This window comes from Oncorhynchus keta, chromosome 13, assembly GCF_023373465.1.
Source record: "Oncorhynchus keta strain PuntledgeMale-10-30-2019 chromosome 13, Oket_V2, whole genome shotgun sequence".
NCBI classification, from domain to species: domain Eukaryota; kingdom Metazoa; phylum Chordata; class Actinopteri; order Salmoniformes; family Salmonidae; genus Oncorhynchus; species Oncorhynchus keta.
This window is the reverse complement of record NC_068433.1, coordinates 21,908,305-21,935,543: the sequence shown is the minus strand read 5'-3', so window position 1 is coordinate 21,935,543 and position 27,239 is coordinate 21,908,305. Positions and strand designations below refer to the sequence as shown.

The 27,239-nt window shown below is 45.3% G+C and overlaps 1 protein-coding gene across 1 annotated transcript in view; it reads left to right on the top strand.

The window, feature by feature from the left end:
• Positions 1 to 27,023, top strand: part of LOC118392050 (fibroblast growth factor 11) — a 115,537-nt gene extending 88,514 nt beyond the window's left edge. Inside the window, exons 5-6 of the mRNA XM_035783672.2 lie at positions 26,507 to 26,705; positions 26,881 to 27,023. Of these exons, the coding sequence (XP_035639565.1) occupies positions 26,507 to 26,705; positions 26,881 to 27,023 (342 nt within the window). The remainder of the gene's footprint in view (positions 1 to 26,506; positions 26,706 to 26,880) is intronic.
• The last annotated feature ends 216 nt before the right edge of the window (positions 27,024 to 27,239 follow it).

Genomic DNA, 27,239 nt, shown 5'->3' with positions numbered 1-27,239 from the left:
ATGGTATAGTACAGGACTGGTTCCATTGTATAGTACAGGACTGGTTACATGGTATTGTACAGGACTGGTTCCATTGTATAGTACAGGACTGGTTACATGGTATAGTACAGGACTGGTGCCATGGTACAGTACAGGACTGGTTCCCTGGTGGGTTGGTATAGTACAGGACTGGTTTTCTGGGGGCATATTTTAGTACAGGACTGTTTCCATGGTACAGTACAGGACTGGTTCCATGGTGGCATGGTACAGTACAGGACTGGTTCCCTGGTGGCATGGTACAGTACAGGACTGGTTACATGGTGGCATGGTATAGTACAGGACTGGTTCCCTGGTGGCATGGTGTAGTACAGGACTGGTTACATGGTATTGTACAGGACTGGTTCCATTGTATAGTACAGGACTGGTTACATGAAATAGTAAAATGACTGGTTCCATGGTCCAGAACAGGATTTTATCCCTGGTGCCATGGTACAGTACAGGATTGGTTCCCTGGTGGCATGGTACAGTACAGGACTGGTTCCCTGGTGCCATGGTACAGTACAGGACTGGTTCCCTGGTGGCATGGTATAGTACATGACTGGTTCCCTGGTGGCATGGTGTAGAACGGGACTGGTTCTCTGGTGGCATGGTATAGTACAGGACTGGTTCTCTGGTGGCATGGTATAGTACAGGACTGGTTCTCTGGTGGCATGGTATAGTACAGGACTGGATCTCTGGTGGCATGAAATAGTACATGACTGGTTCTCTGGTGGCATGGTATAGTACAGGACTGGTTCTCGGGTGGCATGGTATAGTACAGGACTGGTTCTCTGGTGGCATGGTATAGTACAGGACTGGTTCTCTGGTGGCATGGTATAGTACAGGACTGGTTCCCTGGTGGCATGGTATAGTACAGGACTGGTTCCCTGGTGGCATGGTATCGCACAGGACTGGTTCCCTGGTGGCATGGTATAGTACAGGACTGGTTCCCTGGTGGCATGGTATAGTACAGGACTGGTTCCCTGGTGGCATGGTACAGTATAGGACTGGTTATCTGGTGGCATGGTATAATACAGGACTGGTTCCCTGGTGGCATGGTACAGTACAGGACTGGTTCCCTGGTTGCATGGTATAATACAGGACTGGTTCCCTGGGGCCATGTTATAGTACAGGACTAGTTTCACTGTATAGTACAGGAGTGGTTCCCTGGGGGAATGGTATAGTACAGGACTGGTTCCCTGGGGGAATGGTATAGTAGAGGAGTGGTTCCCTGGGGGAATGGTATAGTACAGGACTGGTTCCCTGGGGGAATGGTATATTACAGGAGTGGTTCCCTGGGGGAATGGTATAGTACAGGACTGGTTCCCTGGGGGAATGGTATAGTACAGGAGTGGTTCCCTGGGGGAATGGTATAGTACAGGAGTGGTTCCCTGGGGGAATGGTATAGTACAGGACTGGTTCCCTGGGGGAATGGTATAGTACAGGAGTGGTTCCCTGGGGGAATGGTATAGTACAGGAGTGGTTCCCTGGGGGAATGGTATAGTACAGGAGTGGTTCCCTGGGGGAATGGTATAGTACAGGATTGGTTCCCTGTGGGAATGGTAAAGTACAGGAGTGGTTCCCTGGGGGAATGGTATAGTACAGGATTGGTTCCCTGTGGGAATGGTATAGAACAGGAGTGATTCCCTGGGGGAATGGTATAGTACAGGAGTGGTTCCCTGGGGGAATGGTATAGTACAGGACTGGTTCCCTGGGGGAATGGTATAGTACAGGAGTGGTTCCCTGGGGGAATGGTATAGTACAGGACTGGTTCCCTGGGGGAATGGTATAGTACAGGAGTGGTTCCCTGGGGGAATGGTATAGTACAGGAGTGGTTCCCTGGGGGAATGGCATAGTACAGGACTGGTTCCCTGGTGGAATGGTATAGTACAGGAGTGGTTCCCTGGGGGAATGGTATAGTACAGGACTGGTTCCCTGGTGGAATGGTATAGTACAGGCGTGGTTCCCTGGGGGAATGGTATAGTACAGGGCTGGTTCCCTGGGGGAATGGTATAGTACAGGATTGGTTCCCTGTGGGAATGGTAAAGTACAGGAGTGGTTCCCTGGGGGAATGGTATAGTACAGGACTGGTTCCCTGGGGGAATGGTATAGTACAGGACTGGTTCCCTGGTGACAGGTTGTGAGCGGCAGTGGCAGACAGATCTTACAGCAGTAGCAAACAGTAGTAACAAAGAGAAGTAACAAATTGCAGTAGCAAACACCAGTATTCAACAGTAGTAACAAACAGCAGTAGCAAACACCAGTATTCAACAGCAGTAACAAACAGCAGTATTTAACAGTAGTAACAAACAGTAGTAACAAATAGCAGTAGCAAACACCAGTATTTAACAGCAGTAACAAAGAGAAGTAACAAACAGCAGTAGCAAACACCAGTATTTAACTGCAGTAACAAACAGCAGTATTTAACAGTAGTAACAAACAGTAGTAACAAATAGCAGTAGCAAACACCAGTATTCAACAGCAGTAACAAACAGCAGTATTTAACAGTAGTAACAAACAGTTGTAACAAATAGCAGTAGCAAACACCAGTATTTAACAGCAGTAACAAAGAGAAGTAACAAACAGCAGTAGCAAACACCAGTATTTAACAGCAGTAACAAACACCAGTATTTAACAGCAGTAACAAACACCAGTATTTAACAGCAGTAACAAACAGAAGTAACAAACAGCAGTAGCAAACACCAGTATTTAACAGCAGTAACAAACACCAGTATTTAACAGCAGTAACAAACAGAAGTAACAAACAGCAGTAGCAAACACCAGTATTTAACAGCAGTAACAAACAGCAGTAGCAAACAGCAGTAGCAAACAGGAACAGAGCAGAGTAGGAGGGATGGTCTGACAGTGGGCCAGAACAAACACACACACACACACACACACACACACACACACACACACACACACACACACACACACACACACACACACACACACACACACACACACACACACACACACACACACACACACACACACACACACACACACACACACACACACACACAGTAGGGAGACACAAAGTAAAGTCTGTGTCTGTGCATGCGTGCAAGTGCAAATGCATGTGTAGAAGAATGGCCTGACAGTGCCAGATACACTCAGTACTGCCTGTAGGGAGAAGAAAGCACTCTCTCGTTCCCTCCTCTTTCTCTCACTCCGTCCATCTCATCTCTCTCCTTTTTCTCGTCTCATTCATTTTCACTCCCTGTCCAGCCATCTATACTGAACAAAAATATAAATGCAACATGCAACAACTGAGTTACAATTCATATGAGGAAATCAGTGAATTGAAATAAATTCATTAGGCCCTAATCTATGGACTTCACATGACTGGGAATGCAGATATGCAGATATGCATCAGTTGGTCACAGATACCCTGGGAAAAAATGGGCCTCACAATGGGCCTCAGCATCTCATTATGGTATTTTTGTGCGTCCCCTGCTAACGCATTACCATAACCCCACCACCAACGTGGGGTACTCCGTCCACAATCAGCAAACCGCTCGCCCACACGACACCATATATACGTGGTCTGCGGTTGTGAGGCCAGTTGGAAGTACTGCCAAATTTTCTAAAGTGGCATTGGAGGCGGCTTATAGTAGAGAAATTAACATTCAATTCCCTGGCAACATCTCTGGTGGACATTCCTGCAGTCAACATTCCAATTGCACGCTCCCTCAAAGCTTGAGACATCTGTGGCCTTGTGTTGTTTGACAAAACTGCACATTTTCGAGTGACCTTTTTTTGTCCCCAGCACAAGATTAACCTGTGTAATGATCATGCTGTTTAACCAGCTTCTCGATATGCAACACCTGTCAGGGGGATGGATTATCTTGGCAAAGGATAAATGCTCACTAACAGAGATGTAAACACATTTTGTGCAAAACATTTGAGGGAAATATGCTTTTTGTGCATATGGAACATTTCGGGGATCTTTTAATTCAGCTCATGAAACGTGGGACCAACACTATTTATTTTTTGGGTGAATATCCATCGTGCTATTCGCCTTTCTCTCGGACTCGTGGTTTCTCTCTCTCTCTTTCTCTTTTTTATTTCTTCCTCCCATCTCTAGTTTTGTCCTGATATGTACCTGGCTTTGTATATCCTTATTTATTGTCCTTGACCTCCCTTCTTCCCCTTCCCCTTTCTCTGTCCTTCCTCCACTCCCTCTCTCTCTTCCTCTCTTTCACCCTGCACCCTCCACAACTCTCTCTCCTCCCACATCCTCTCTCTCTATCCCTCCCTCCTCTCTCTCCCTTTCCCCTCTCCCCCTACACCTCTCGCCCTCACTGCTCTCTCTCCCCTTCCCTCCATCCCTCCTCTCTCTTCCTTTCCACTAGAAGAGGGGCCTTGGGGTGCGGGCCATGCCTAGCCTCAGCTCCTGGGGGAGCTGTAGGGACTAGAGAGAGGTTCATGTTTGAGGGAAACTCCTTGTCATTGGTCTATTGTCTGAGACGCGGCTTGCCTGGGCTCAACTACAGCTACCTGTGGGGCGACGGGTGGAAATTGCTTCTGATGAAAATAGGTCTGGCCCACTTTATTAGCTGTGTGTTCTGGAAAACCCTCCTGGGTAGAGCGAGAGAGGGATGGAGGGATGGATAGATGGGAGGAGGGAGGGTGGGAGATGAAGTTGCACACGCACACACACACGGAATAACAGGGGCGCCCCCACACACACACACACACACACACACACACACACACACACACACTGGATGCAGGTCTAAACAAACTGACAGAGGGAGGTAGACATAATTAGGACAGTAGGCTCTGACCAGGCAGCTAGAACTGACCGGCTTTTTCTCTAAGAGGCTGGGGGAAAGAAAGTTGGCTGGAAAATGTTTAAACGGAGTGATGACATTGTGGGATAATACAGTAGAGATAAACGAACACTTGAATAATGTTGTAAAACTGAGCGAGAGAAAGACGTAGAGAGACTAGACATTTTTAATACACCCCGCAGGCATCTTTGTGTGCTTTAAAGGGGCAATCAGAAGGTGAAACAATGACAAAGTGTTTCAGGGGAAAAGAGGGATGGTCCTGGAGAAATGGAACCACTCTCAAATTCATTGACAGAGCAATGGATGCAAGGACTGACCATCCATGATATCAAAATGATAGTTTTAACCATGTTTTGAGGCCATGTAGTTTTTGCTTACATTTACTTTGTTTATAAACATTGGGGTAAAACAAGGTTGTATTTTGGGGACTGACGGGGTACGACAGCTATATTCTTCATGAATCAATGTGTACATATCATTATTTATATATCCAACAATGGATGTAGCAACTGCTCTCTCTCTCCCACTCGTCCTTCCTCTCTTCTCCTCTCCTACACTCTTTCCTCTCTCTATCCGTTCATTTCTCCCTCTCTGGCCCTCTCTCGGTTTCCTTCATCCCTGCCATCCTCCTTGAGTAGCTCGTTTCATCTCTTTAAAAGGCCTTATTGAGATGCAGCAAGGCAATGCCCGCAAGATAGGGATCACCTCCCTGTCACGTGACTCACACAACCACTGAGGGAGGGAGAGAATGAGAGAGGAGTAGGGGGTGGAGGAGAGGGAACAAGGGAAGGAAGGAAGAAGGGAAGGAAACATAGGGACACAAGAGGCAGGAGGAGAGAGGAGGATTCCACATTCACCTAAATATATTGCAGCTATGGCTAACACAAGAAATTGCCTGTAATCTGATAGAGTTATGTGCCCAATGAGTGGGTGAAGCACTGAATGGGCCTTGTTCTGTAGTCTGATCACCACTAACAATCCATAAACACACACTACAAAGAATAATGTACAGTAGCACACACACACAGAAATGTACAGTGCACACACTCAAGTGTTCGCCCCCCCCCCTCCCCCATGCTTTATGAACTACATCCTATGTCATTTAATGGCTGTCATACAAAACACGCTAATTGAGAGAGATTATATTTCGGAGTTTCTCAGCTATACATTTTTAATAGTTAGATGTTCCTATCCCCTCCCCGTATGCATGGTGTGTGTGTGTGTGTGTGTGTGTGTGTGTGTGTGTGTGTGTGTGTGTGTGTGTGTGTGTGTGTGTTGTGAACAGTAGAGGAGAACACAATGCCATTGTGAACAGTAGACAACACAATGCCATTGTGAACAGTAGAGGAGAACACAATGCCATTGTGAACTGTAGAGGAGAACACAATGCCATTGTGAACTGTAGAGGAGAACACAATGCCATTGTGAACAGTAGAGGAGAACACAATGCCATTGTGAACTGTAGAGAGAACACAATGCCATTGTGAACTGTAGAGGAGAACACAATGCCATTGTGAACTGTAGAGGAGAACACAATGCCATTGTGAACTGTAGAGGAGAACACAATGCCATTGTGAACTGTAGAGGAGAACACAATGCCATTGTGAACTGTAGAGGAGAACACAATGCCATTGTGAACTGTAGAGGAGAACACAATGCCATTGTGAACTGTAGAGGAGAACACAATGCCATTGTGAACTGTAGAGGAGAACACAATGCCATTGTGAACTGTAGAGGAGAACACAATGCCATTGTGAACAGTAGACAACACAATGCCATTGTGAACAGTAGAGGAGAACACAATGCCATTGTGAACTGTAGAGGAGAACACAATGCCATTGTGAACAGTAGACAACACAATGCCATTGTGAACAGTAGAGGAGAACACAATGCCATTGTGAACAGTAGAGGAGAACACAATGCCATTGTGAACTGTAGAGGAGAACACAATGCCATTGTGAACAGTAGAGGAGAACACAATGCCATTGTGAACAGTAGAGAACACAATGCCATTGTGAACAGTGAAGAACACAATGCCATTGTGAACTGTAGAGGAGAACACAATGCCATTGTGAACAGTAACACAATGCCATTGTGAACAGTAGAGGAGAACACAATGCCATTGTGAACAGTAGAGGAGAACACAATGCCATTGTGAACAGTAGAGGAGAACACAATGCCATTGTGAACAGTAGAAACAGTAGAGGAGAACACAATGCCATTGTGTACAACACAATGCCATTGTGAACAGTAGAGGAGAACACAATGCCATTGTGAACAGTAGAGGAGAACACAATGCCATTGTGAACAGTAGAGGAGAACACAATGCCATTGTGAACTGTAGAGGAGAACACAATGCCATTGTGAACAGTGAAGAACACAATGCCATTGTGAACAGTAGAGGAGAACACAATGCCATTGTGAACAGTAGAGGAGAACACAATGCCATTGTGAACTGTAGAGGAGAACACAATGCCATTGTGAACAGTAGAGGAGAACACAATGCCATTGTGAACAGTAGAGGAGAACACAATGCCATTGTGAACAGTAGAGAGAACACAATGCCATTGTGAACAGTAGAGGAGAACACAATGCCATTGTGAACAGTAGAGGAGACAAGGAAGTCCAGCTACTGTTGAGTGACATTTATCCCTGTAACCAACCCAGTGGAGTGTGTGTGTGTGTGTGTGTGTGTGTGTGTGTGTGTGTGTGTGTGTGTGTAGAGGAGAACACAATGCCATTGTGAACAGTAGACAACACAATGCCATTGTGAACAGTAGAGGAGAACACAATGCCATTGTGAACAGTAGAGGAGAACACAATGCCATTGTGAACAGTAGAGGAGACAAGGAAGTCCAGCTACTGTTGAGTGACATTTATCCCTGTAACCAACCCAGTGGAGTGTGTGTGTGTGTGTGTGTGTGTGTGTGTGTGTGTGTGTGTGTGTGTGTGTGTGTGTGTGTGTGTGAAATGTGTGTGTTGAACAGTAGAGGAGAACACAATGCCATTGTGAACAGTAGACAACACAATGCCATTGTGAACAGTAGAGGAGAACACAATGCCATTGTGAACAGTAGAGGAGAACACAATGCCATTGTGAACAGTAGAGGAGAACACAATGCCATTGTGAACAGTAGACAACACAATGCCATTGTGAACAGTAGAGGAGAACACAATGCCATTGTGAACAGTAGAGGAGAACACAATGCCATTGTGAACAGTAGACAACACAATGCCATTGTGAACAGTAGAGGAGAACACAATGCCATTGTGAACAGTAGAGGAGAACACAATGCCATTGTGAACAGTAGAGGAGACAAGGAAGTCCAGCTACTGTTGAGTGACATTTATCCCTGTAACCAACCCAGTGGAGTGTGTGTGTGTGTGTGTGTGTGTGTGTGTGTGTGTGTGTGTGTGTGTGTGTGTGTGTGTGTGTGTGTGTGTGTGTGTGTGTGTGTGTGTGTGTGTGTGTGTGTGTGTGTGTGTGTGTGTGTGTGTGTGTGTGTGTGTGAACAGTAGAGGAGAACACAATGCCATTGTGAACAGTAGACAACACAATGCCATTGTGAACAGTAGAGGAGAACACAATGCCATTGTGAACAGTAGAGGAGAACACAATGCCATTGTGAACAGTAGAGGAGACAAGGAAGTCCAGCTACTGTTGAGTGACATTTATCCCTGTAACCAACCCAGTGGAGTGTGTGTGTGTGTGTGTGTGTGTGTGTGTGTGTGTGTGTGTGTGTGTGTGTGTGTGTGTGTGTGTGTGTGTGTGTGTGTGTGTGTGTGTGTGTGTGTGTGTGTGTGTGTGTGTGTGTGTGTGTGTGTGTGTGTGTGTGTGTTGTGAACAGTAGAGGAGAACACAATGCCATTGTGAACAGTAGACAACACAATGCCATTGTGAACAGTAGAGGAGAACACAATGCCATTGTGAACAGTAGAGGAGAACACAATGCCATTGTGAACAGTAGAGGAGAACACAATGCCATTGTGAACAGTAGAGGAGAACACAATGCCATTGTGAACAGTAGAGGAGAACACAATGCCATTGTGAACAGTAGAGAACACAATGCCATTGTGAACAGTAGAGGAGAACACAATGCCATTGTGAACAGTAGAGGAGAACACAATGCCATTGTGAACAGTAGAGGAGAACACAATGCCATTGTGAACAGTAGACAACACAATGCCATTGTGAACAGTAGAGGAGAACACAATGCCATTGTGAACAGTAGAGGAGAACACAATGCCATTGTGAACAGTAGACAACACAATGCCATTGTGAACAGTAGAGGAGAACACAATGCCATTGTGAACAGTAGAGGAGAACACAATGCCATTGTGAACAGTAGACAACACAATGCCATTGTGAACTGTAGAGGAGAACACAATGCCATTGTGAACAGTAGAGGAGAACACAATGCCATTGTGAACAGTAGAGGAGAACACAATGCCATTGTGAACAGTAGAGGAGAACACAATGCCATTGTGAACAGTAGAGGAGAACACAATGCCATTGTGAACAGTAGACAACACAATGCCATTGTGAACAGTAGACAACACAATGCCATTGTGAACAGTAGAGAAGAACACAATGCCATTGTGAACAGTAGAGAGAACACAATGCCATTGTGAACAGTAGAGAGAACACAATGCCATTGTGAACAGTAGAGGAGAACACAATGCCATTGTGAACAGTAGAGGAGAACACAATGCCATTGTGAACAGTAGAGGAGAACACAATGCCATTGTGAACAGTAGAGGAGACAAGGAAGTCCAGCTACTGTTGAGTGACATTTATCCCTGTAACCAACCCAGTGGAGTGTGTGTGTGTGTGTGTGTGTGTGTGTGTGTGTGTGTGTGTGTGTGTGTGTGTGTGTGTGTGTGTGTGTGTGTGTGTGTGTGTGTGTGTGTGTGTGTGTGTGTGTGTGTGTGTGTGTGTGTGTGTGTGTGTGTGTGTTGTTGAAATGATGCCAAAGTGAGAGTGCTCTCATATATAGATATTTTATTAGGATGTTCTATTCATATGAATGGTCTGTTGTCGGGGGTGTGGACACAGTGACACACACAGTGTATACAGGACAGTATATAGGACTATAGACAACCTGTTGTATGTGGACACACACATAGTATATATAAAGTACATTGTTGTGTGTGTTTGTCCACCTTCTCCAGGAGTCAGGGTGATTCTTCATACTGGTCATGTCTGGTTTGGGAGGCGGTTGAAGGGGGTGAGTTGTAGGGGTCATATTCCTCTGGCCCCCCTCACCCCTGACCCTCCTTGGCCCTCACCCCTGGCCCTCCTTGGCCCTCAGCCCCTGGCCCTGACGGATGTGCTAATTAGTCAATATCACTAGAACCTGCAAGGATCCACACTGACCTCAGAGGACCAATCTGCACTGTGCAACACACAAGCGCGCCGGTTATGCACGCGCACACACACACACACACACACACACACACACACACACACACACACACACACACACACACACACACACACTGATCACCCTCTCCATCCCTCTCTTCTGACCTTCCACACCTTTCATCGAATCAGAAAACGCTTGTCTTTTTTTTGATTGAGTCAGCACTCTCTCCTCTTACTCCCTCTCCCTCCGTCCCTTTAGTCAACCTCTTCTCAGTGTTTTTCTCATTCTGTTTATCCTCCCCTACTTCCCTCTTCTCCCCCTCCCTTCCCTGAAACTGACCGAGCAGTAAAGGCATGCAGACACACGTGGCCCTCAGATATGGGGGGAGGTAAAGAGGTAGGAGAGAGAGAGATGAGAAAGAGAAAGGGTGAGAGAGCAAGGGTTACAGAGTGAGAGAAAGAGAGCAAGGGAGCGAGCGAGAAAAAGAGAGAGAGAAAAATAATGAGGAAGAGAGAGAGCGAGAACGAGGGAAAGAGAGTGTGAGAGAGAGAACGAGAGAGTGTAGGTTAGTTCTAGCTTCCTCTGGAAAATCCCCAAACGCGGGGTCTGGCAGACAAGGTGAGATGCAGAGGACACCCCCTCCTCCTCCTCTCCAGCTGTTCTGAACATGGTGTGTGTGCGCCTGTGCAAGTGTGTGTGTTTCTGTATGTGTGTGTGTATGCATATGTTTGTTTGGCAGTGGGGTCAGTGACTGTGAAGGCTCCTGCAGCTCAGAGGTCCTGGTAATGATCCAAGGCGTCCATCTAGCTGCCAGTTTATTGGCTTAGGACCTCTCCATGCACCTGGTCTACGGTACTACTACTGTACTATAACCTCCACCTGTGTGTGCGTGTGTAAGACACCCTACTACAACCCTGCCATTACGACAGTTATTTCCTTAATCTTTGTCCATTATAAAGACATGGACTGATGATTGATATGACTGATAAAGGACTGATGAAGGATGTTATGACTACTAGGATATCTTTTTATGACTTCTAGGATATCTTGTTATGACTACTAGGATATCTTGTTATGACTACTAGGATATCTTGTTATGACTACTAGGATATCTTGTTATGACTACTAGGATATCTTGTTATGACTACTAGGATATCTTGTTATGACTACTAGGATATCTTGTTATGACTACTAGGATATCTTGTTATGACTACTAGGATATCTTGTTATGACTACTAGGATATCTTGTTATGACTACTAGGATATCTTGTTATGACTACTAGGATATCTTGTTCTGACTTCTAGGATATCTTGTTATGACTTCTAGGATATCTTGTTCTGACTTCTAGGATATCTTGTTATGACTTCTAGGATATCTTGTTATGACTTCTAGTATATCTTGTTATGACTTCTAGGATAAGGTGAATGCACCAATTTGTAAGTCGCTCTGGATAAGAGCGTCTGTTAAATGACTTAAATGTAAATGTAATATCTTGTTATGACTTCTAGGATATCTTGTTATGACTTCTAAGTTGTTTGATTTTTGCAGATCATGTTTGAGACTATGACATTGCAACACACTCACACACGCACATACGCACACGGTTGCATACACGCACGCACACACACACGTCCGGTCCTATCGACGGTGTGAAATACATTTGTCCCCTGGGAGACATTCGATAAGTGTCAGGATGGTTAAACCCAGGCTTAACTTCTAGTTGGCCGATACGGAGCTTGTAATGTAAGTGCTTCATCTTCTCCATGCTTGGGTGTATGCATGCGTGGCGTGGCCAACCAAATGCCTATTGACTTTTCACATATGTCCAACATGAAATCAATTCTCCAGTTGACTGCAATGAGAGCTCAATGGTTAATGTCAACACAGCAAGTACTGGCAAGGGAGAAGGGGGGAAAGGGGGAGTAGAGGAGGGGTGTTTCTGGTAGTGTATGGAAATCAACCTGCTTCCTCGGACCTGTGCAAGTTCAGATTTTAGCAGTAGGATGTAAATTGGCTCCATCCCTTTAAGCTTACAATAGTATTTATATTGGCCTTATGAAGAAGAGTTCTAAAGTGCCACGGCATGATATCATATCGTTGCCATGACACCCTGGTTAAGGTGCTTTGGTAAACCTTTTCAACTCTGCTGTACCCCCCCCCCTCTCTCTCCCTATAGTGTTGTAGAATATTATGTAAGATGTGTTAAACTACCTACCACCTCTTCTACCACCTCTCTCCCACTCACTCTCTATCTCTCTTTTTCTCTCTCCTGCCTCTCTTCCCAATTTCCCTCTCTTTCCATATCTTTCTACATCTCTCTCTCCCCATCTCGCTCTCCCTATCTCTCAGAGTGAGAGTGAGTGATGAGTGAGGGGACTGGTCCATCTGTTACTAATGTCAGTGAGAATACGATGGTTCACCTCCCTCCTTCCCTAACTCCATCCTTCTATCCTGCTGCCTGGTGAAGGAGAGGAATGATCTTTCATGTCTGGCTGTCACAACAAGACTGGGTCCACAAGCAGACAAGAAGACACACACCAACAGTAGACCTGCCCTATCCCATCTGGACAAGAGGAATGCCTATGTACTGTAAGAATGCTATAGCTCAGCATTCAACACCATACTCCCATCCAAGCTCATCATTAAGCTTGAGGCCTTGGGTCTGAACCCTGCCCTGTGCAACTGGGTCCTGGACTTCCTGACGGGCCACCCCCAGGTGGTGAAGGTAGGAAACAACACCCCCGCTTCGCTGATCCTCAACTCTGGGCACCCACAAGGGGACGTGCTCAGCCCCCTCCTGTACTCCCTGTTCACCCATGACTGTGTGGCCAAGCATTCCTCCAACTCAATCATCAAGTTTGCAGACGACACAACAGTAGTAGGCTTGATTACCAACAATGACGAGACAACCTACAAGGAGGAGGTGAGGGCTATGGTAGTGTGGTGCCAGGTAAATAACCTCTCACTCAATGTCAACAAAACAAAGGAGATGATTGTGGACTTCAGGAAACAGCATAGGGAGCACCCCCTCTAGCCACGGGACAATGGGACTACAGTGGAGAAGGTGGAAAACTTCAAGTTCCTTGACGTACACATCAATGACAAACTGAAATGGTCCACCCACACAGACAGTGTGGTGAAGAAGGCACAACAGCACCTCTTCAACCTCAGGAGGCTAAATCATTTTGTATTGGCACCTAAAACCCTCACAAACCTTTACAGATCCCTGTCGGGATGTGTCACCACTTGATACGGCAAAGAACCACCCGCAACCGCAGGGCTCTCCAGAGGGTGGTGCGGTCTGCCCAACACATCCCCGGGGGCAAACTACCTGTCCTCCAGGACACCTACAGCATCCGATGTCACAGGAATGCCAAGGACAACACTCAAGCCACTGCCTGTGTGTGTTAACTTCTTCGATATAGGGGGCGCTCTTTTAATTTTTGGATAAAAAACCGTTCCCGTTTTAAACAAGATATTTTTCTCACAAAAAGATGCTCGACTATGCATATAATTGACAACTTTGGAAAGACAACACTCTGACGTTTCCAAATCTGCAAAGATATTATCTGTGAGTGCCACAGAACTGATGCTACAGGCGACACCAAGATGAAATTTCAGACAGGAAATGCCCCAGATTTTGAATGCACTTTGTTCCAATGTCTCCTTATATGGCTGTGAATGCGCAAGGAATGAGCCTACACTTTCTGTCGTTTCCCCAAGGTGTCTGCAGCATTGTGACGTATTTCTAGGCATATCATTGGAAGATTGACCATAAGAGACTACATTTACCAGGTGCCCCGCTTGGTGTCCTCCATTGCAATTATTGCACAATCTCCAGCTGCGTGCATTTTACCATGTGATTCAGAGGAGAAACCAAACTGCCACGAATGACTTATCATCGAATAGATATGTGAAAAACACCTTGAGGATTGATTCTAAACAACGTTTGCCATGTTTCTGCCGATATTATGGAGTTAATTTGGAAAAAAGTTTGCCGTTGTAATGACTGAATTTTCGTTTTTTTTTCTTAGCCAAACTTGATGAACAAAACGGATTTCTCCTACACAAATAATATTTTTGGAAAAACTGAACATTTGCTATCTAACTGAGAGTCTCATCATTGAAAACATCCGAAGTTCTTCAAAGGTAAATGATTTTATTTGAATGCTTTTCTTGTTTTTGTGAAAATGTTGCCTGCTGAATGCTAGACTTAATGCTATGCTAGCTATCAATACTCTTACACAAATGCTTGTGTAGCTATGGTTGAAAAGCATATTTTGAAAATCTGAGATGACAGTGTTGTTAACAAAAGCCTAAGCTTGTGAGCCAATATATTTATTTCATTTCATTTGCGATTTTCATGAATAGTTAACGTTGCGTTATGGTAATGAGCTTGAGGCTATAATTACGCTCCCGGATACGGGATTGCTTGACGCAACAGGTTAAGATGGAGCCGGAGGAGTGGATGAGATTTTATGGGCTCTTAACCAACCTTGCTATGTTGTTTGTTTTTGCGCATTGTACATAATGTTGCTGCTACCGTCTCTTATGACCGAAAATAGCTTCTGGACATCAGAATAGCGATTACTCACCTTGAACTGCATAAAGATTTTTTCTTTAATGAGTCGGACGAGAGGGATTTACTCCAGACACCCGAACAGGCCCTCATCCCCCTCATTCGCTAGAGAAAGCGAAGGAGGTATCACGGAAGGAGATCGAGGTGCCTTGTGAGGATCCGGCGAAGAGTGGCTAATTTGACTAATCTACTATTGGCCAACGTACAATCGCTGGAAAATAAAGTGAACGAACTACAAGCACGTGTATTCTACCAACGGGACATTAAAAACTGTAATATCTTATGTTTCTCCGAGTCGTGGCTGAACGACGACATGAATAACATGCAACTGGTGGGTTATACACTGTATCGGCAGGATATAACAGCCACCTCTGGTAAGACAAGGTGGTGGTGGTCTATGTACATTTGTAAACAACAGCTGGTGCACGATATCTAAGGAAGTCTCAAGGTTTTGCTCGCCTGAGGTAGAGTATCTCATGATAAGCTGTAGACCACACTATCTACCGAGAGAGTTTTCATCTATATTCTTCGTAGCTGTATATTTTCCACCACAAACCGATGCTGGCACAAAGACCAGCTGTATATGGCCATAGGCAAACAGGAAAATGCTCATCCAGAGTAGGCACTCCTAGTCGCCGGGGACTTTAATGCAGGGTAACTTAAATCCATGTTACCTCCTTTCTACCAGCATGTTAAATGTGAAAACATAGGGGAAAAAAACTCTAGACCACCTTTACTCCACACACAGAGACACAATGTTCTCCCTCGCCCTCCATGTGGCAAATCTAACCACAATTCTATCCTCCTGATCACTGCTTACAAGCAAAAAATCAAGCAGGAAGAACCAGTGACTTGGTCAATAAAAAAGTGGTATGATGAAGCAGATGCTAAGCTACAGAACTGTTTTGCTAGCACAGACTGGAATATGTTCATGGATTCTTCTGATGGCATTGAGGAGTACACCACAGTCACTGGCTTCATCAATAAGTGCATTGATGACGTCGTCCCCGCAGTGACTGTACGTACATACAACCAGAAGCCATGGATAACAGGCAACATCCGCAATGAGCTAAAAGGGTAGAGCTGCCGCTTTCAAGGAGCGGGACTCTTGCCTGGAAGCTTATAAGAAATTCCGGTATGCCCTCCAACGAACCATCAAACAGGAAAAGCATCAATACAGGACTAAAATCGAATCGTACTACACCGGCTCTAACGCTCGTTGGATGTGGCAGGGCTTGCAAACTATTACAGACTACAAAGGGAAGCACAGCCGAGAGCTTCCCAGTGACACGAGCCTACCAGACGAGCTAAATTACTTCTATGCTTGCTTTGGTACAAGTAACACTGAAACATGCATGAGAGCATCAGCTGTTGCGGACGAATGTGGTAAACAGGTCATCATTCACAAGGCCGCAGGGCCAGACGGATTACCAGGATGTGTACTCCGAGCATGTGCTGACCAACTGGCAAGTGTCTTCACTGACATTTTCAACCTCTCCCTGTCTGAGTGTAATACCAACATGTTTCAAGCAGACTATCATAGTCCCTGTGCCCAAGAACACTAAGGTAACCTGCCTAAATGACTACCGACCCGTAGCACTCACGTCTGTAGCTGTGAAGTGCGTTGAAAGGCTGGTCATGGCTCACATCAACACCATAATCCAGAAACCCTAGACACTTTCACACCTTGACAAAAGGAACACCTATGTTAGAATGCTGTTCATTGACTACAGCTCAACGTTCAACACCAAAGTGCCCTCATCACTAAGCTAAGGACCCTGGGACTAAACACCTCCCTCTGCAACTGGATCCTGGACTTCCTGACGGGCCGCCCCCAGGTGGTAAGGGTAGGTAACAACACATCCGCCATGCTGATCCTCAACACGGGGGCCCCTCAAGGGAGCGTTCTCAGTCCCCTCCTGTGCTCCCTGCTCACTCATGACTGCATGGCCAGGTACGAATCCAACAGCATCATTAGGTTTGCCGATGACACAACAGTGGTAGGACTGATCACCGACAACGACGAGACAGCCTATAGGGAGGAGGTCAGAGACCTGGCCGTGTGGTGCCATGACAACAACCTATCCTTAAATGTGATCAAGACAAAGGAGATGATTGTGGACTACAGGAAAAGGAGGACCGAGCACGCCCCCATTCTCATTGACAGGGCTGTAGTGGAGCAGGTTGCTTCAAGTTCCTTGGTGTCCACATCACCATCAAACTAACATGGTCCAAGCACACCAAGACAGTCATGAAGAGGGCACGACAAAACCTATTCCCTCTCAGGAGACTGAAAAAATTTGACATGAGTCCTCAGATCCTCAAAAGGTTCTACAGCTGCAAGAGTGCGTACGACCCAGTACATCACTGGTGCCAATCTCCCTGCCATCCAGGACCTCTATACCAGGCAGTGTCAGAGGAAGGCCCTAAAAATAGTCAGACTCCACCCACCCTAGTCATAGACTGTTCTCTCTGCTACCTACATTTACATATTAGGCATTTTTATTAAAACTGCATTGTTGGTTAAGGGCTTTGCAAGTAAGCATTTCACTGTACCTGTTGTACACCTGTTGTATTCGGCGCACGTGACAAATACAATATGAATTGATTTGATTCACCCCGTTATCATCCAGAAGGCGAGGTCAGTACAGGTGCATCAAAGCTGGGACCGAGACTGAAAACATCTTCTATCTCAAGGCCATCAGACTGTTAAACAGCCATCACTAGCACACAGGGGCTGCTGCCTTTATACATAGACTTACAAATCACTGGCCACTTTAATCAATGGAATACTAGTCACTTTAATAATGTTAACATGTCTTGCATTATTCATATGTATATACCGTATTCTATACTATTCTACTGTATCTTAGTATATGCCGCTCTGACATTGTCCATATATTTATATATTCTTACTTCCATTCTTTTACTTAGATTTGTGTGTATTGGGTATATGTCGTGAAATTGTTAGATATTACTTGTCAGATATCATTGCACTGCCAGAGCTAGAAACACCATCATTTTGCAACACCCGCAATAACATAAACATGTGTACGTGACCAATAAAAAATGTGATTTAATTGATCTCCGTCCCTCTGTCTGTCCCTCTGTCTGTCTCTGTGTCTATGCCGTGCCCATGAGTCTGTGTACATCTCCCTCTCCTCCTCTCTCTATGGCACCTTTCCATCTCACTCCTTCTTTCCCTCGGTTTCTTTCCCTCTTTCCCCCTATCCCTCTATTCCCCCCATCCCCAATCTCCTCTGTTCCTGATGAACTTATGTAATGTGGAGTGAGAGGATGTGCTAATAACAAATCTGCCTCAAATCCCCCAACATGCAACAGGAGAGACTGAGTCAGCTAAAAAAACACACGTGGATTTGTAACGCGGGTCTGTAAATTAAATGGGCTTTAGAGTGTTTTAAGAGGGCCCAGGCGGTGGTAGATCTGAGGTTTGGGTAAGTGGTAAGAGAGGAGAGGTCTTTATGTTAATATTGTGTGTGTTTGAGCAGCCCCTGCTGGAGAGAAGTGGATTTGCATTAGTGCTTATAGTACAGTCGTGGACAAAAGTTTTGAGAATGACACAAATATGAATTTTAACAAAGTCTGCTGCATCAGTTTGTATGATGGCAATTTGCATATACTCCAGAATGTTATGAAGAGTGATCAGATGAATGAATTGCAATTAAAAGTCCCTATTTGCCATGCCAAAACGACATTTCCACTACATTTCAGCCCTGCCACAAAAGGATCAGCTGACATCATGTCAGTGATTCTCTCGTTAACACAGGTGTCAGTGTTGACGAGGACAAGGTTGGAGATCACTCTGTCATGCTGATTGAGTTCGAATAACAGACTGGAAGCTTCAAAAAGAGGGTGGTGCTTGGAATCATTGTTCATCCTCTGTCAACCATGATTACCTGCAAGGAAACATGTGCCGTCATCATTGCTTTGCACAAAAAGGGCTTCACAGGCAAGGATATTGCTGCCAGTAAGATTGCACCTAAATTAACCATTTATCGGATCATCAAGAACTTCAAGGAGAGCGGTTCAATTGTTGTGAAGAAGGCTTCAGGGCACCCAAGAAAGTCCAGCAAGCGCCAGGACCGTCTCTTAAAGTTGATTCAGCTGCGGGATCGGGGCACAACCAGTACAGAGCTTTCTTAGGAATGGCAGCAGGTAGGTGTGAGTGAATCTGCACGCACAGTGAGGCGAAGAGTTTTGGAGGATGGCCTGTTGTCAAGAAGGGCAGCAAAGAAGCCACTTCTCTCCAGGAAAAACATCAGGGACATACTGATATTCTGCAAAAGGGATTGGACTGCTAAGGACCTGTGTAAAGTCATTTTCTCTGATGAATCCCCTTTACGATTGTTTGGGGCATCCGGAAAAAAAGCTTGTCCGGAAAAGACAAGGTGAGCGCTACCATCAGTCCTGTGTCAGGCCAACAGTAAAGCATCCTGAGACCATTCATGTGTGGGGTTGCTTCTCAGCCAAGAGAGTGGGCTCACTCACAATTTTGCCTCAGAACACAGCCATGAATAAAGAATGGTACCAACACATCCTCTGAGAGCAACTTCTCCCAACCATCCAGGAACAGTTTGGTGACGAACAATGCCTTTTCCAGCATGATGGAGCACCTTGCCATAAGGCAAAAGTGATAACTAAGTGGCTTGGGGAACAAAACATCAATATTTTGGGTCCATGGCCAGGAAACTCCCCAGACCTTAATCCCATTGAGAACTTGTGATCAATTCTCAGGAGACAAACAAAAAACCTACAATTCTGACAAACTCCAAGCTTTGATTATGCAAGAATGGGCTGCCATCAGTCAGGATGTGACCCAGAAGTTAATTGACAGCATGCCAAGATTGCAGAGGTCTTGAAAAAGAAGGGTCAACACTGCAAATATTGACTCTTTGCATCAACGTCATGTAATTGTCAATAAAAGCCTTTGACACTTATGAAATGCTTGTAATTATACTTCAGTGTTCCATAGTAACATCTGACAAAAATATCTAAAGACACTGAGGCAGCAGACTCTTTGAAAATTAATAGTTGTGTCATTCTCAAAACTTTTGGCCAGGTACACATTCATAAAAGGTCCAATGCCAACAAGCTCTCACAGTCTCACGTCAGCATCAAACGTAAAGCTTCGAAGTCATTCCAAACGTCAGAGTGTTTGGTTACTTCTCTGTATCGTTTCAAGGTTAAGTTTAGCCATTAACTCCGAATGGTTAAGGTTAGGCATTAACTCCAAATGGTTAAGGTTAGGCATTAACTCCAAATGGTTAAGGTTAGGCATTAACTCCGAATGGTTAAGGTTAGGCATTAACTCCAAATGGTTAAGGTTAGGCATTAACTCCGAATGGTTAAGGTTTGGCATTAACTCCGAATGGTTAAGGTTAGGCATTAACTCCAAATGGTTAAGGTTAGGCATTAACTCCGAATGGTTAAGGTTTGGCATTAACTCCGAATGGTTAAGGTTAGGCATTGACTCAGAATGGTTAAGGTAAGGGTTAAGGTTTTAAAACAAACATTCTAAAAAAAACTTTCTATCGCTGGATCCAAACATGCATCCTTTGGAACCAGAGGCAGATACAAGCAACCCACCATCCCCATCCACAAGACCCTTAATTTAACCATTCCCTAGCTAATCCAAAGTTTACTTGAAGGTAACAGCGTTCACTGTTGCCCCTAGTGGCCGGTTTCCACATAATCTCCTGACGTCCTCAGACATGGATGGACCTTGAATGCTGACTTGCATCACAGGTGACCTGCCTGGTAATGCAGACTATTATTAATAAAAACATATATATATATATATATATATAAATAAACACATTTTTTAAATCTCAACATCAAATCATTTCTGGGTAACAATTAACCCCTTAGAGTTGATGTCCACATCTGACATACATCACATTTGCGTAATAAAAAAATCCCCATCAAAGTCTGTTTTAGCAAATTTGTTTGTATGGGCTGCGTCTCAATGGCAGCCTTCTGCATCTGTGGTGGAAGATGGATGAGCTACAGAGGTGTTTGTCAGACCACGAGAGAGCTCAAGAATCGGCCTTCTCACGAAAACGATCTGCCATCTTCTGTCTGTAGCGTCCGAACAGTTTGGGCTACACACTAATATGACCCGCTATGGAAAGGTGAGACTCTTTTGCTGTTTTGCTCTCGGATGGACAAAAATTAAAAATTGCTTCTTAGCAAAAAGCTATTTCTTAAGCAATCATTTTTCTTGGACTATCTGGGAATGGTCTGAGTGAGGGGCCTAATTGGAGGACCCTAATGGGAGGGGGACATGTCATCTGAAACCTACTGTTATTGGCAGAGATGTGGGCAAACTCTCTTCGTTATTGGTCTATTAACTAATACTGTCTGGTGATGTCGCCAAGTGATCTGAGATCAGTTTTGCATCATAATGAATACGATTAAATGAACAGGGCCGCCTGATACTAGATCAGTCCTACTCGGAGAGGGTAAACTCTTCTCAGGTTATAGCATGTGTTTTCAACTCACTAGATTCATCATATTAATACAAGAAAGAAGGACTACTAAACTAACATTCTGACCACTGTCATTATAAAAGGAGTTCACTGGTTGGTTAGAGAGTGACTAACAACTGACGTTTTACTCGGGCCACCCCCTCCCAGCATCGGGGAACATCCCCCGCCTCCCCTGCATGCACGCACCCACCACATCTATTTCTAAGGGTTCAAGACACAAACTGTTCACACCCCTCTTGTTGGTGGAGAGAATTTTGCAGGTTTAAAACATATTTCCTGCAATTCTACACATTTTGTCATGGGGTGCAAAGAACATTTTGTAGTTTTAAAGCAACTTTTCTTGCAATTCTATACATTTTGCCATGTCTAATGTGTTTTTATGATATTTGAGTGATAAATAAACTCATATGGGCTAGTTGATCTGGACATAACCCGACAAGTTATAAATAGCTATCTGAGGTATGCAATGACTAACGTGACAAGAGGAACTGATGATGCACTACCCAACTTCGCACCTTCTGCATTCTACTAGTACAACTTTCAAGAGAAAGTTTAAAGCCGGACTAAGCCCCCCCCAGGAGGCGCGCACCACAGTTTGGGAACCACTGATCTAACTGACCTAAAGATAGAGACAGCACCCATTTCTAAGCTAGTGAGAAATCAATCTTAACCTCTAATAAACACCACAGCAACATGGATTTTTTTTTGTTTTTTAAACAATAGAAACGGGGTAGACAGAGTGGAGGACCAAAACAAAGAGAAGGATTCGAGGGGGCTACCAATGAGAATAGCCTACAGCAGAGGAAAGAAAGCGAGAAAGAGAGGGATGCTAAGGATGTCTACGATAAATGGGTGTGCAGTTGTGTCCTGTGGTTGTTGTGTTGGGTGGCTCAGCCTCCTGTCCAAACGATCGTTCTGTTTAAATGGTTGTTACCCTATTAAGAAACACTGCTGATGTCCTACAGAGTTGATATAATCAGTTCAGGGGGAGTCATTGTCTGTGTGTGTGTGTGTGTGTGTGTGTGTGTGTGTGTGTGTGTGTGTGTGTGTGTGTGTGTGTGTGTGTGTGTGTGTGTGTGTGTGTGTGTGTGTGTGTGTGTGTGTGTGTGTGTGCGTGCGTGCGTGCGTGTAAGCTTGCCTGTCTGTGTGAGTGGGTGAGTGAATGGTTGTGTGTGTGTGTGTGTGCGTATGTGCATCCATGCGTGCATGTGTGTGTAAGCATGCCTGCCTGTGTTAATATGTCTGTGTGTGATGGAGAGTTTGGGCCGGGCACGCGTCCTGATTACAAGTCTCCTTCCCTCCAAGTCCTAGGCTAAGGGATGCAGCTTTGGGTTCATTCATTTCAACACAATCATTCCTTTTTGGAGTGAAGGGTACTTTTTTAGGGTACTTTTTCTTAATTTCCTTAATTTTAGGCCTTAGAGTACCGAAGGGTGCTACTTTCTAACATTCTCTGTTTAAGTCTTCCCCTCCCTCCCTCCATTAATTCATTCCCCAATGGCAGCTCAGAGGGCAGCGTAGTTCTTATTGTCCCCCACAATTAAAGGGGGACTGTGGATCTTTCTCCGTCTGTTAGTGCATACGTTAGCCACACACGATCTCAGACAGCACTGGCCCGATTTTCACGAAACTTGGTTGAATTATTTGTTTTGCTATAGAGATCCGGCATTTGCAAAATTACACTCATTGGCCAGATGGTGGCGCTATAACAGGATATTTGAAATGCAAACATTGAAAGGTCACGCCCCGCACCCAATTTGACCTAGTCAGGAAATTCGGTTCATAGGTCACTCTCCTCACAAGGAAAGAAATTGCCCTGGGTCTGACATTATGGATTTTCCGCCATTTTGAAGTTTGTGTAAAACATGCTACTCTTCTGGCACCGAATGACCGATCTACACAAAACTTGATATGTGGCACCTATGGACAAAGGTCTCGCAACACAATAAACCTTTACATGGGCGTGGACCAATAAACATTCACATGGGCGTAGTCGGGTACATATATGCATATAAATCAGTCAAGGATATTTGTATTGTAAAAAAATTAAGTACACATGTTGCAAACACTGTCAAGACTCACCATATGTGAGAACATTCATATCGACCACACGGTGGTGCTATAACAGGCACATGTTTATATCTCTTGATCTGTTTGACTCAGAGTGATGCAATTTGTCACACATGCTCAGGGATATGAGTCTAACTGACCCACGCGATATCTGACATCACTGGCCCAATTTTGATGAAACTTGGGTGAATGATGCGTCTTGCCAAAGAGATCTGACATTTTCAAAATTACACTGATTGGCCCAAGGGGGGCGCAGCATCATTCGTGGGGGACAACATGTTTACTGTTGCCATTTTTATTGATGAACCTGGTGGGGAGAGGGACTGACTGGCTGTGTTTAGGCACCCCAATGGACTCCTGCTTATTTAATGAGGTGGCATGGGCCCTGCCATGTCTGGAGCCCTCAGATGCGAGGAATCGAGGATGCAAGGAATCGAGGACAGATTAATTGAGAAAGAGCTGATGTGTGGCCCCTGGGAGGACCCAATCTTTGTCAGACAAAGGTGAGATGGAGACATTTGGTAAAATTCCTCGCATCCTCTCTCCTCGCCTCCGCCTCAACTGTATTGGAGGAGAGGGTCTAAGGTCCTTCCCTTCTGACCTTCTCCTCCAATGAGATTTGAGGAGGTGAGGAGCTAGGATGTGATGAATCAAGGAAAGGTGCCACTACATTGTGTATAAAAGGATTTTTAAGCCTTGAGACAACTGACAAATGGATTGTGTATGTGTGCTATTCAGAGGGGGAATGGGCAAGACAAAATATTTAAGTGCCTTTGAATGGGGTAAGTGCCAGGCACACTGGTTTAAGTGTGTCAAGAACTGCAACTCTACTGGGTTTTTCACGCTCAACAGTTTTCCCGTGTGTATCAAGAATGGTCCACCACCCAAAGGACATCCAGACAACTTGACACAACTGTGGGAAGCATTGGAGTCAACATGGGCCAGCATCCTTGTGGAACACTTTCGACAACCTTGTAGATGTCCTAACAAATACAAGCTGTTCTGAGAGGGTGCAACTCAATAGTAGGAAGGTATTCTGAGAGTGTCTGAGGACCTGCTATTTAAGGGTACTGTCCCTCGTGGCTTCACATTGTTAGCTCAGGGAGATATATCTATGAAGGTTTGTGTGTGGGCAACTATGCATGCGGTATTAACTCGGTAACAACTCCCTCAATAGATCCACCACATATAATTGTTTTTACCCCTTTTTCTCCCGAATTTCGTGGTATCCAATTGGTAGTTACAGTCTTGTCTCATTGCTGCAACTTCCGTATGGACTTGGGAGAGGCGAAGGTCGAGAGCCGTGCGTCCTCCGAAACACGACCCTGCAAGCCACACTGCTTCTTGACACAATGCCCACTTAACCCGGGAAGCCAGCCGCACCAATGTGCCGGAGGAAACACCTTTACACCTGGCGACCGTGTCAGCACTGCGCCCGGCCCGCCACAGGAGTCCCTATTGCGTGATGGGACAAGGACATCCCTGCCGGCCAAACCCTCCACTAACCCGGACGACGCTGGGCCAATTGTGCGCCGCCCCATGGGTCTCCCGGTCGGGGCCGGCTGCGACGGAGCCTGGACTCGAACCAGGATCTCTAGTGGCACAGCAAGCACTGCGATGCAGTTCCTTAGACCACTGCGCCACTCGGGAGGCAATCCACCACGTTTTGAGGATGATATCATGGGCTGGATCTTATAGTGCAAACAATTTCATTAACTAATGATAGATAATACTACTAACAGTAAGTTAATGAGTGAATCAGTTAGTTGGATGGGATTTATCATTTTAGGTCATTCAGAGTTTATGTGACTGTTTGTCATATCATTCTTCATACAGAGCGCCTTTCCTTCACTGGGAAATGTTTGGCAAAATTAAGAGTATACCCACTTCTCCAGCCACTAAGAGAGAGAGAGCGAGAGAGCGAGCGAGAAGGGGGAGAAAGAGAGTGAGAAGGGGGAGAGAGAGAGAGAGAAGGGGGATATAGAGAAAGAGGGAGAAATGGAGAGAGAGGGAGAAAAGGGTGAAAGAGAGAGGGAAAAGGGGGAGACAGTGGGGGAGTGAGAGAGTGAAGATAATGAGGGAAAAAACTGAAAAAGAGGGAAGAAGTAGGTGAGGTAAAGAGCGGGAAAAGGATAAATAAAGAGAGGGATGAGAAAGAGAGGGAGAGTAAAGTCCTTATTCAAGGCGTTTCTGTTCACCAGTCACATCAAGGCTCCAAATCAATCCTGCAAATTGGTTTGCTCCTCAACAAGGTTACCAAATGACGGTGGGATGGAGGAAGAGAGATAGATAGAGGAGAGAGACAGAGAGAAAGGAGAGAGAGAGAGCGAAAGACAGACAGACAGACAGACAGACAGACAGACAGACAGACAGACAGACAGACAGACAGACAGACAGACAGACAGACAGACAGACAGAGAGAGAGAGAGAGAGGAGAGACAGAGATTGTGGTGGTGATATGGGTGACTATAGATGGGACAGTTTAACTGGGGAAGGAGTGAAGGACTTCTGTTGATTGCTGGTTGTTACTGGAAACAGAATGTCATCCGTATGTTAATTGTTTTGTTTTTCTTCCTTCTTTCAATTTTTTTCCTTGTGTGTGTGTGTTTGAGAGCGAGCGTGTGTTTGTTACGACACAAGAGAGAGAGAGAAGACAGATAGCCTCCGTGTGTGGGCGTGTGTGTGTGTGTGTGTGTGGTTATGTGTTCATTTTCCTCACAGCAGACACAGATGCTCTCCTAACCCTGTCACAATGAAATGTGGGCTCCATTTCCCGCCATTCCCCAGCTGAGCCTTTGGAATTGGAAAATAAATATATAAATAATGGAATGAATAAAAAATGGTCAGCACTTCCAATCTGTTATTCTTCTCCGCTGACCCGGAGTGTGTGTGTTTGTGTATATGTACACGCATTGACAAAAAGGTGCTATCTAGAACCCTTCTGAGTTCAATGCAGAACCCTTTACACAGAGGGTTCTACATGGAACCCAAAACAGCACTACCTGGAACCAAAAAGGATTCTCTCTAAAACCAAAAAGGGTTCTCCTATGGGGACACCCAAAAAACCCTTTAGAGTGTGTGTGTGTGTGTATGCACACATGCGCTTGTATTCGCTATGTGTTCACCTATGCTTTATCTGTGTGTGTCTGTCTTCTTATCCACAGGAACACTTCACCCCAGAGTGCAAGTTCAAAGAGAGTGTGTTTGAGAACTACTATGTGACGTACTCGTCCATCCTGTACCGGCAGACCCAGTCGGGCAGGGCCTGGTACATCGGCATCAACCGGGACGGGCAGGTCATGAAGGGCAACAGGGTCAAGAAGACCAAGGGGGCCGCCCACTTCCTGCCCAAACTCATCGAAGGTGCAGTACAGTAGGAAGTTTAATTATGGTCATTAGTTGGCTCTGTCATTTTGTCACGTTTGCTTTTCGTGATGCACTCTGGTCTCATTTTTAAAAAAAATAATAGTTTTGTTCTGTTCAATATTATTCTGTCTCCCTCTTTCCTTTTCTCACATCCCTTCCCTCCCCCCTACAGTGGCTATGTACAGGGAGCCGTCGCTACATGAAGTGGTGGTGGTCGCCGAGCTGAGTTCGCCCAGGAAAATGGCCAAGGCCTCCGATTCACCTGTGCTGCAGAACGGCAAAAAAGACCCGCCCTCAAAAACCAAAACCTCCTAGCGCACAGAGAACACAGGGGCGGTCATACGGGCACTGGGCACTGGCATGGGCACCTAAAGGAACTACAGGGATGATATATAGAAGCAATGGAGCTACTTGATGGTAGCATTAGAAGAACTCTATCTCCCATAATGCAATAGTGAAGGGTTGGGGAAATAAATGCCAATGGAACCCTTCTTTAAAGACATGGTGTCCCCCACCCACTGCAGCCCCCTC